The sequence below is a fragment of the Diadema antillarum genome, unplaced genomic scaffold (assembly GCF_040938485.1).
Source record: "Diadema antillarum isolate AM-2024a unplaced genomic scaffold, OU_Dant_1.0 scf00000132, whole genome shotgun sequence".
NCBI classification, from domain to species: Eukaryota; Metazoa; Echinodermata; class Echinoidea; order Diadematoida; family Diadematidae; genus Diadema; species Diadema antillarum.
In genome coordinates, this window is record NW_027271021.1 from 1,273,404 (window position 1) to 1,285,488 (window position 12,085).

The following is a 12,085-nucleotide window of genomic DNA, read 5'->3' on the forward strand; positions in this document are numbered from 1 at the left end:
AGTTCGTATCTCTTGAACTAATCGTGTCACTGAATGAATAATATCTTGCTCCACAGAAGATCGTGGTTATTTTTCTCTATGAAATGGAGATTAAGATAGAACCTTACCAAATGATTTACTGAGAGCTATCACTTGACCGGTTTTTTGTTTTGTTTTGTTGGTGGTTTTTTTTTTGCCTAAAGTCTTCCCAACTTTATTTTTCACCGGAGGTTAGTATACCAATGACCGTCACGACATTTCGTCTGCGCTCAGCTGCATTGCCTATTTATTACAAATGCATTGCATTGGTGAGTGCGTGGTTCAGTGAGCTTGGAGCTGGTTACTGGACAGGGAATCTTGCGAAAATGCCTTCCGCTGAATGTGAATCATGCCACCATTTTACAAAACAAATAACGCACATCATGTGATGGGATGTTAGTAAAAAATATTCACCCTCCGTAATTTTGGAACAGTCCAAAATACTCCCCGTTTCGCCTCGCGTGTTTTCGACCGTTCCAAAGTTACTGTCAGATTTATACTTCTTACTAATGACCTGTGTAATGTATATTATTTGTATATTATAAAATGGGTTTTAGAATCTCTGCAATCTGATTGGTCAATTGTCACTCATTGATTTTTACTGATCCACACTGAGCCATGCGTCCGGTAAAATCCGAATGCCTGGCTCAAGTCTTGTATAGCATAGTGATAATAGGTGTACCGGACGCATGATGGGGAAAATGGCTGTATTTCATGGATTTACGGGCCCATTTTATAACACAATACTCCTGCAAATGCCAGCAACAAATCCTTGACCTTTGGCCCCTCTGGGATGCACAGGCCTTTATTTCGTGGATCTTTGAGAATTGGATGCTCTCGTTTAACTTTGGAACTTTTAAACAGTTCCAAAGTTAAACTCATTCATTCTCACCGATCCACTCTGTCCTGTGCATCATTTGTATATTATCGCATTAATGCGAAGGTCATTAGCCTTATACACTTAACGTTGGAACAGTCTAAAACCCACTCGCTGCGCTCGTAGGTTTAAACAGTTCCAAAGTTAAACTCGTGCATCCCATTCTCACCGATCCACTCTGTCCTGTGCATCATTTGTATACTATCGCATTAATGCGAAGGTGATTAGCCTTCTACACCAGCCACCAGCATGTAAGCTAGAAGCGATTAACAATCTGTTTAGCTACCGCTGTATGCAACTGATCTGACACAAAGACATAGCTTTCCGAACGGTCACACCCACGTCCATTATTTAGCCATAATTGAGCTGATTGAAATTTCACCACCCTAGCTCAGTAGGACAGTTATTACCCTGATTTGTGCTCGGTAATTTTTATATTTTCATAAATAAAATATCAGTGTATGGCGAAGAGAGTGAACAAACCAATATGCTTTCTCATTAGGGGTGGCATAGGCAGGTTGTTCATGCTTTCCGTAGATTAGTTCTGTGTATCCATAACGCAGCGGAACAAGCGACCAGCTATAGACTGATCATGAATGCTTCAGTCGGTACAAAGTCAGGGTAGAGTAATTCACGTTCAAACCACGCATCCAGAGAATCTTGGCAGGCAGCCGTCCGCGGCATCGTTCACGTTGTGAATCTACTTCTTTCATTCCCGCCCACGGCGCATCCCAACTTCTGGAGAAAAACCGCGCGCTAGCTTTCTTCGCTTAGCAATCTTTATTCTTCGTAGACGAGGAGGAGAAATTGCAGCCTTCTCCTCTGTAGTTATTGTTTTTTTTTTCTCTTCTTTCTCCTTTCAAACAGACGGAGGTTCTCTAAAGTGCTGTCGCGTTCGATTTTAGCGGGAATTGAATGCCGGTTTCATTGATTTGATATCGAGACTGAGACGACTCTTTAATTTGATTGAAGGGAGTCGTGGCGGGTAAATGACCTGTTATTCGAACTGCAGCAAGTCTCTCAAATGAGAAATTACTCGACGCATCAGAGAGGAATTTTCCGCAATATAAAACTACATTTCGATGGTAAAATGTTCAGCTAGTATTTTCGTTTGAGCATAAATGGTAAACATGCAACAAACCATTGAATATACCAAAAAAAGAAGTCATTTAATTTCAAGTGCAATGATTTGGTAATTTGCCATCACTAATCGTAGTTTCGAATCTTTTCATCTAGAATTACATAACAAGTAAAATTTGTACTCCCCCAGCAGTTTCACGAGCCCCCCAGAGTTACAATCTTCCATTGATGCTTCATAATCACATCGTGATTTTCCTCTTCGTACCCCCCCCCCCTCTCTCTCTCTCTCTCTCTCTTTCTTGCGACAGCGCCTTCAACGAGCTCATTGGGAACATTTCCGCCCTGCAGAACAAAAACTATGGCGACAAGGAGCGTGGTGCCACTCGGTAAGTGTGTCCAATAGAAACGGTCTCTCGTTCACGTGATCAATCAGCCACTGTTTGTATCGATAGCAACATAATAACGATTTGATATCGACAACAATTCGATGTAATGTGCTAGACGAATAGACAAATGCCACGTTTTATTGGTTCCTGACCATGGTCACAGTGTGATGACACGTGTATTCCCGTGTCTGATAAATACCTTTAATTTGTCATCGGTGATGAATTATAGAGTATGTTGAAAAATGTATTGCGCATGCCCTGTTAGAACAAACTTTCAGTTATATACAACGTTTGCACAAAATTTCAGTCTTTCAAGTATACATTCACATTTCATTACAGGGCTGTGGGCATTTTTTTTTCTTTGGTATTTAAGTGCTCGTTAATTTTCAACTGTAAGAATATGACTAATTACCATATATAATATACACGCACATTTTCATTTTTGTACTGGAAAAGGCGGTCTAAAAGTAGATTATATAAATGGTTCGGGTATTTGTTTACGTGGGTCTAATTTGTAACCCTCATCAGGCAGTATGCTTTGTTATCACCCATCCATCGAATTCAGCGCCATGCCTCCATAATCAAACTTTGTGCAATATATTGCCCAACTTGGTGTCTCTAATGGAGTGACGTATGCATGTTCATTAGGTCGGCGCCACGAAATAATTATATAATATGCGAGGTCGGGTCATCGATATGTATATTTGTATATACAGCCTTTGCTTACCAATGGTCAATAGTTGACATTTATACCCGGACAATACATGGACAACGAAAACAAAAAGAAAATGTATATATGCATGGTATTGAATTAAATCATAAAAAACAGTCCACGATCATGATGATTTCAGATGTTAACTAAAACAGTCCCAAAATGTACATGGACTTTGAAATGACGTAGGTGGTTAAGATGTGTTGTGCTATCTTTAGTGGCAAAATGATGGTAATACAAGATGATAAAAAAATCTGAATGACAAAGCTTCTGTACTCGCAAAATACTGCCGGAAATGTTGTCAATCCTTCATAAGTTGCAGTAATCAATTATCTTTCAAAACTCAAAATTAAAACTCATTTCATTCCCATGGCATATCAATGAAATTCATCGTATCTTTATCCCTTCAAATTCTTATAGAATAAGCGTTGTGGATTATGAATTTTTCTCAACGAAATTTTCTTGATTAATACTGCATACAGATAGCAATGGGCAAGTAGTTATGTTTATGGTTGGTGCCTTTTTTTTTTCAAATCATGTTCCGCAATACACAATGTATCATCGCAGCCGGTGTCTGCGAGCTGTCCTAACGGTGTTTCTTGGCGCTGAATTTGTTTTAGGCTTATGAAAACCTTTGACCCCTTAGCCGGACTTTTGACATGGATTACCAAAATCAAAGGGTATATTTCTGCGTTAGTCGTCGATTTTTGTCTAGCCTCATTGTTCGATCAGCCACTAAAGTGCACTCGACTCTTCCCTTTTCTAACAAGCCGTGTAAAGCTTGTCTGTTTGCCTCACTCTTGTTTGTTGTTTTGGGAATGTTTCCTTTTTCTTACAAGTAGTCAACTATTTAGAGATATAAACATAAACATATGTTTATGTATATATTATATGTTTATGTATATATATATATATTTATGTATATATGACATATATATATAACATATATATATATGTATATATATATATATATATATATATATATATATACTTACGTAGATATTAAGTCGCATTCGAACCCGATTAACCTACTGGACCCCCTCTCCCTTTTCTCTCCAATGTCCTCCCCTAATTTTCCAAAGGAATTAAAAGCGTATTTACCCAGCAAGTCCTATTTTCCATTTGCGTTGGCAGACAGAGCTGTCTCATCCCTATGTGTCCCAAATTCACAATCAAGAACTGTGCGCTTTGATTGAGTGAGAGAAGTTTTTTATTTCAGTTTCTGACTGTTGTTTTGTGAAGGCAAACTTAAACATTGAACGGAGTTCCTCTTTGAAAGCATCTCATAATGTCAATTCATATGACTATAATCATGTCGATATGTGAATGTTTTCAAACAAAGACCTAGTCGCGAGGAGCTGACAATTCCCATCAGCAAGCTCAAAAAGTGAGTCTCGATTTTTTTTTCGCTTCTTGATCTTTTCCACATCATTTTCATCGTATCCGCCAAGATGGTATATAATTATAGCGATAGTACCGTTGCATCTGCATTTCGCTTTTTTTTTTCCAAGACTTTGCGACAACACTTTAGCTCATAAAACCCATCATTATTGTATCATGTCCATAAACATGTCAAGTGATTTTCATATTTTTCATATTTTTATACGCTTTTCCCCCACTCTCGCAAGTACAGTACAACACCTTAGCTCATAAAGCCCATCATTATTGTATCATGTCCATAAACATGCCAAGTGATTTTCATATTTTTCATATTTTCTTACGCCTTTTCCCCCACTCTCGCAAGTACAGGCATCTTTATCTCGCAGAATCATATATACCCGAATCCATCCCTTTAAATATTAGCCATGTACTCATCCAGTCTAGTTAATACAAAAACACCTGCCTACATCTCATTTAAGAAGATTCATTTATGTCTCCATTTCAAAGTATCCCTCTCCATTTATAATTTCATACTTCTCGAACTCCGCTGAAAGTTTAGAATTGATATTGATGACTATCATGTATTGAAATGATAATATAATGGTCATTCTTTATTCATTTTTTTTTCCAATCAGGCATGTTTTGAACAGTCATATAGAGTCACGTAAACAGTTAGAATAGTCCATTTCTAGTTATCATATAAATCGAAACATATTCCATTGACTGTACAGATGTGATGTTGTTTGAGTGAAGGTGATAATTGCATATTTTTATTTTCTCAACTGTACATGTTTCTGGACCTATCATCTCCAGAAAAAAAAAGTTTCAAATGAAAGACTAGTAGTTGATACCACAAAGATCTACTCTGGTTAGGGCAGTGATGTTGATTGAACAATCCAAATCCCCTTCCCCCTCAAAAAAAAAATCAATTAAACAAACAGGGAAGCAAACGAGAACCCCAAAACAAAAACAGCTAGAAACAATAAAGTGAAATAAGAAGGAAACAATAATTATTAATGTTAAAGAAACTCGTGATCGGTGGGTATTCTACCATGATCATGTCAGTTATCAGAAGAAGAATACCGTGTAAGATTACCCAGTTACACCTCTTGCCTGTCCGGCAGGTTACTTAACAAGGAATCAAACAGGTACGAAACTCGTAAGTGGCGTGTTGGCCAATGAGACATATATGTACATGTTGGCCAGCACCTACTTCTCCTTACCCTTGAGCTGTGGTGATGGATTGCTAAACACGCATATAACACCACGCTATAGAACCATTTCACAATGAACACCTATTAATAGCCCTATGCCTAATCATCCTAGGAGGAAAAAAACAACAACACAACAACAACAACGCTTATATCTCACGTGTGACTGTCCCTATATTCTGATACGTTCTTCATTTTGGTTGCATTTTTACCGTGTTCATCATCTTTAATTGTAGTTATAACTCCACTGCGTTCTGAGTCTTTCATATATAACATTTCCAAACTCGTATACCTTTGCTTGATGTGAATTTAACCCTCACCTTTTACTCGTGTGCGAAAATTTGACTGCCGAATATCTGTCAGTGTCTTTTGCTATTTTTCCCCTGGAAGGTTGCGGTATTACTAGTGTGTGAGCTGACTGTCGTTTTGTTTGATATATTTTTAGACATTTTATGATATCTCTTTGATGTGTATTCTTGTAATCGTCAAAAAGTAAGGCATGCCCATAATATCTCTCTTCTCTCGTCAATCAAATTAAGATGTAACGTGCATGGCGCCTCTTCAATCAAGTTTATTTAAGGTCTTTTTGTCCGTAGGTCTTATTTTAGAACAATGAAAGCGCATTCGTCGAAAAGGGTTATTTTTAAACTCCGTCACAAGACAAGAAACACTTTTATTGAAGTATTGTAGAATGAAAGCATGTACCTTCAAGTAGAAACGTATACGGTTTTCCCCGAGATATAACTTGATTTTAGTGATCCGGTGATAGTGATATAGGTGATACTGGTAATTACTCCAACTTAAATACACTTTATTATTGTGTAGATAGGTGAAAATTAAACTTTGAGATTTTAAAAAAGAAAGTATGATATCTGCTTGTTGCCATAGGTGTCAGAAACAAGTTTGCTTTTCCAGAATAGTATATAGCTTCGTCTGTTGTTCAACTTTCTTAGAATTCCTAGCAATTTTCCGGAGATGTCGATTACAGCCCCGAGGCATGTGCGGTAGAAAGCCTTTAGTCTACCGTAATCCTTGCGCAGTTTTATAATTTCCATCCCACCTGATAGAAAGATGCATGCATGGATTTGATTAGCATTAGAAGTGCATTACGCAGAAGCGATGTTTTTTTTTCTTTCCTCAACCACAGTGAAACATTCTGATCATAATATGCTATATCCTCGTTAGGTGACTCAATAACAGAGATAAAAAAAAACCTGCAGGGTAGAACAAAGCTAGTAGAATGTGCAATATATAATGATCGTCGTATCTGACGTCAGATTGAGAAACAAAAATAGAAAAGTTTTGAAAATGCAATTGATTTTTTGCAAGACTGTCCTACAAAAACTTCCTCTTCTGAATCGGCGAAAATACGAGACAAACCAAAATATATTTGCCGAGAGCTAAATGCAAGTAATATCTTGCGAAATCTTTAAAAAAATCCAAGGATTACATTACAATTATGCACCGATAAGTTCATTTTCGTTACATTCGCCATGATTAGCAAATGCTGCTTCCTTATCGAATACTGCAAGAGTTCTAGGCCCGTCGTAACAGAATTGTTAGAAACAGCGTAGTAATTAGCATCTTGCTTAATTTCGTAGAAATATATAGTATAGAATATAAGATATAAAGGTAGATAGATATATATATTAAAGTAGATATATAGATAAAAAGACAAATGAATGAATGGATAAATAAATGAATGAATAAATAAATAAATAAATAAATACATTAATTGATTAATTAATAAATACATAAATAAGTAAATAGATAGATGTATAAATAGATAAATAAATAAATAAATAAATAACGACCGGAGAGAGCCTGATATACTAAATCTTTAGAATATTCGATAGATATCCAACACTTTCCGGAGTAAATTATCACTTTAAAGAAAACCATGGCGAGTACAGTTGCTGACTTCCTGTTCATTGAATCCGTCCTCGACTCCCAGATCGAGCTCGGAGATGGACAACACGGAGATCGCGAGAGTGAAGCCGATTCAGGAGACACTGGCAGGGATACACCTCGAAGACCTGGACATCGTGGCCACCTTGGGTATCGGCGGCTTCGGCAGAGTTGAGCTGGTAGGGTTCATATTTACTCCGTCTTGATTTTTCACTTTGGTTTTTCTTTTTCCTTCTCACGAATGAATACACAAATCTCCACCTTGATCTTCTATAAATGAGGAATTGTTAGTAACTGATCCTACGAAAATATGAAAACGCTTTCAAAATTAATGTTTCAGTCATTTAGTCGACCACAGTATGTTCTACTGAAGCAGGCTGAACAGATTAAACTTGAATGATTGATGTTTTGCTTGAAGCAAAATTTTATCGTTGAGCGTTTTTAGGGCTCAAATTGGAACTTTTTTTAGCGCTTGAATGAAAGATCGTGTGCATGATCATTGATCAGCTCCAACAAAGCGTATAATTAATTTGTTATCGAAAAAGACCATGTGAAAGCTGAATTCAAAGTGAGAATTGCGGTCCATAACCCATTAATTCCTTCTCCTCGCTTGTGATTTCTGTAAAGCAATGTTTATGACGATGGTCTTTGCACACAATTTATTACCCTCTCACAGAGAACGTGAAATATACTCAGTTTGTTTATATAACACACCGTTTGCGTGAACATATAAATATAGCTGCACCTTCAATTAACCGCCAGCGCCATATATAGCAATGAGTGGGGTTTTTTTTTCTGGTTTTTGTTATTTTTTTAAAACAGGTGCAACTAGCCGGTGATAAGCGCACGTTCGCGCTGAAATGCCTGAAGAAGCACCACATCGTGGAGACGAGGCAGCAAGAGCATATCTTCTCGGAGAAGAAGATCATGATAGAATCCAGCTCGCCCTTCATCGTCAAGTAAGTCGTTGAAGGGTATATCCCCTTCTTGAGGGTGTGTCTCGCTTCTATTTTAGAAATAAACTTCAGTCAATGAATGTGGGTGTAAAGGTTCAGTTATTGATACAGATTATATAATTTGTATAGTGATGAATGAATATTACAGTACTGAAAAGGGGTTGTTTGTCAGTAGAAAGAAAGGTGTGGTGTATAGATTGTGATCTAAGTGTGGTGAAATAATTCATCAGAGTGTAAGAATTATGAAATTGATGTAAAGATATATTGTATATTTATTTTTTTGACAATTTGTTTCCATTGATGAAGAATAAAATATTCTTTAAAAAACAAAAACAAAAATTACTGTTTAAAAGTATATTGATAAATAATGAATAAGAGTAATCAGATGTTTTGTCGCTGAATAGACTGTAACAGGAGGTAACCCTCAATTTGGCCGTGGCATGACGCTTTGTGTGTATCCCTCTTGTTTTTCCTGAACCAGGTTGTTTAAGACATTCCGTGACAAGAAGTATATCTACATGCTGATGGAAGTTTGCCTTGGAGGTGAACTGTGGACCATTCTCAGGGACAAGTGAGTGCGCCTCTTTTCTCATATCCCGAAGTCAAGATTCTCTTGAGAACCCCTTCTCTCTATAAATCTCTCTATAAATATCTCTATTCTTCTTCTATAAACACCTGTTCTTTAAACATCTGTCAGTGGCGGATCCAGGAGGGGGTGCATAGGGCGCCCCCTTTATTTATTTTTTTTTAATGAAAGAAATAAGAAGAAAAAGAGGAAAATGTGCCCCATTTTATTGTTTGTTCTTTTTTTTTTAAAGGGAACAATCCTTGTAAGCCGATTGTATTGCGCTTAAGCCTCCCCCCCCCTTTTTTTTTTTTTGCTTTTCAGCTGATGAAATCCGGAAGTGGCACCAGAAATATAAACTGCTTTGCGCCCCTACCCCCCCCCCCATCCCTTTTAGGGAATTCCTTGATCCACCTCTGTCAGTTGCAATTCAAACATTTTTAAGTTCTTATTTCTTTTTGTCTGTCTATATTTAGCATGCCTTTCTCTTCGTTCTTGGAAAACAGACCTGACACAGTGCTTTCCTTTTGCAATCAACATTCAATATAATGTAACGGATGAAAGGATGTGGTGCTGCGGTCATGTACACATACGTTACAAAAGATTTGTCATGAATAATAGAATTTTATTCCCCCGACGGAATAATAAGATTTACGTTAGAATAAGACATACGTCAGGCTGATGTTCTCTAAAACATCTGTGTAGCTCGTGTGTCAAATTGTTACTATGAATAGCTACCATTTCGCTCTTCAATACTTCTCTTGCCAGCGATGCAAGTGAAGGTAGTGTGTACATTGCCAAGAGCATAATCTCTTTTCGCGGAATTTGTTATTCAACGACGAACGAACTTACACTGTCATCATAAACCGCATTAACCTTACATTCGTAGTAAAGGCGTTGTTCGATGGGGAGTACATGAATTAACGACATGGTAAAAAACTTCATCAATTCACCATGAAGGTTTTGCAAGCAACGATCACAATCGTTCTCCATTTATCTTTTTTTTTTATTTGTCTAAGTCGACAACGCTTGGGAAGTGACTCGTACTACCATTAAAACTGTCTGTTTCCTTTTTGTTGCTGCATCATTTGATTCTTCCAGGGGAAATTTCGACGACCGAACAACGCGGTTCTGCACGGCATGCGTGGTGGAGGCGTTCCATTACCTGCACAGCCGCGGCATTGTTTACCGCGATCTGAAGCCGGAGAACCTGCTGCTGGACAGCAAGGGCTACGTCAAACTGGTATGGGTGGGACTATGGGAGGGGAGAAACGCGCAAACGCACGCGTACACATTCACACGCAAACGTTCACAATTTGACAAAAAGTGTTGAATCGTATAAATTTGAGAGTGGAGCCTGTTGTGTTGCAGCTGAAATAAGGATAAGACTTGTCACACTGAATTAGGTTGCCGTGTTGTTGCAAAAGTTTACAATGCCAAGGTGTTTCGTCTTGTAGGATCTTACTAGGTGGGGAAGTTTGTTTGATTGTTTGTTTGCTCGTTTGTTCGTTTGTTTTTTGATGATCTGAGTGATAGCAATGAGCTCAAAGGTTCATGTATTGGCAGTCTGAGTAAAATGAATGTTATCATGAAAAGTTATGATTGTTAATAACTCATATTGAAATGATCAAACTTGAGTCTTAAGGGAACAGAAAATGACGTCATTTTTATGTAATTAAGCGGCTATGCTGTCACGGAAGATTGAATCGCCCCAGTAGAATACACTCTTGTGTGATAGAGAAACAATGATAAGAATACAGGAAGTGACGTCATCATTGTATGTGCTCACAAGTAAGCGCGAGCGTGTTGATAATAGTGATATTCGATATTTCCGTTCGTAGGTCGACTTCGGCTTTGCAAAGAAGATTGGGTTCGGTCGCAAAACATGGACTTTCTGTGGTACGCCGGAGTATGTGGCACCGGAAATCATCCTGAACAAAGGTCATGACCTCTCTTGTGACTATTGGTCGCTTGGAATTCTCATCTTTGAGCTGTTGACGGGAAAGTAAGTCACGTGATTTTTGGTCGGTTGTAAAAGAGAGAAATGACAAACAAAAAAGTGAAACAAAATGGAGTCGTTGCTGTTTCAGCTTTAATTATATTGGTTAGATAAAACAATACGTATACAAATCTGTACTTGACATGTGCAGTATCTCGTAAATTGTCGGCCCTATAGGTACATGTATTGATAACTTTCGCACTGACAGACCCACAGACCGAGAAGTGGGTGGCATGGAGTATATATTGCTTATAATCGAAGGCAGAGTGATGCGAAAGTGCTAAAATGTGTATTGATGTTCTTTTTGGTCGTGGAATGTCCTCGAGTTCTTTGTTTTCTTTAAACAAAAAAGAAACTCCGGAAATTCGTTTTAATTCGAAGTACTTAAAAGGGATATTTTGCCTTTTGTGCGAATACAAGAATAATATGGTCTGACAGTTTTAACAAATAGTCAGGCGTTCCTATATGTTCCGGGAAATATTTTTGTTCTTGTTTGTTTGTTTGTTTGTTTGTTTGTTTGTTATATTCACTATCCTACGAATATCCGGAAAAGTTCTTGGTCGAATCAAATGAAGCGAAGTAAATTGGTGTCGTGCCATATCGATGTCGAGTCTTCACTCAAGCAAATAATTATTGTCATCATTCTGAGCAAAACAAATATTGCAATCATTCTGAGCAAAACAAACTTAAGACTCCCATCAGAAGGAAATTCAACATTATAAAGAAATAGTTGTCCACCATCTTGATCAAATCTTGTTTTCTGTGTCCCTCTTTTGTCATTCACTGTTTTTCTTTCTCTTCTTCTTTCTGCCTCCCTTCTCTCCTTTCCTAATGTTCGTTTCCTCCTCCTCTCCTTCCTCGTATTCCTCCTCTTCCTTCTCCTCCTCCTCCTCTTATTCCCCCTCCTCCTCCTCTTCCTCCTCCTTCTCCTCCTATTCCTTCTCCTCCTTGAACCCATCCCCTTCTTCCTATTCCACCTCTTCCTCCTCCACT

General features: G+C 37.9%; 1 protein-coding gene across 1 annotated transcript in view; it reads left to right on the forward strand.

The window, feature by feature from the left end:
- LOC139720703 (cGMP-dependent protein kinase 1-like) overlaps nt 1-12,085 on the forward strand; it is a 56,140-nt gene that overhangs the window by 42,127 nt on the left and 1,928 nt on the right. The window contains exons 8-14 of the mRNA XM_071632057.1: nt 2,284-2,361; nt 4,416-4,460; nt 7,619-7,751; nt 8,395-8,531; nt 9,010-9,099; nt 10,195-10,336; nt 10,935-11,098. Of these exons, the coding sequence (XP_071488158.1) occupies nt 2,284-2,361; nt 4,416-4,460; nt 7,619-7,751; nt 8,395-8,531; nt 9,010-9,099; nt 10,195-10,336; nt 10,935-11,098 (789 nt within the window). The remainder of the gene's footprint in view (nt 1-2,283; nt 2,362-4,415; nt 4,461-7,618; nt 7,752-8,394; nt 8,532-9,009; nt 9,100-10,194; nt 10,337-10,934; nt 11,099-12,085) is intronic.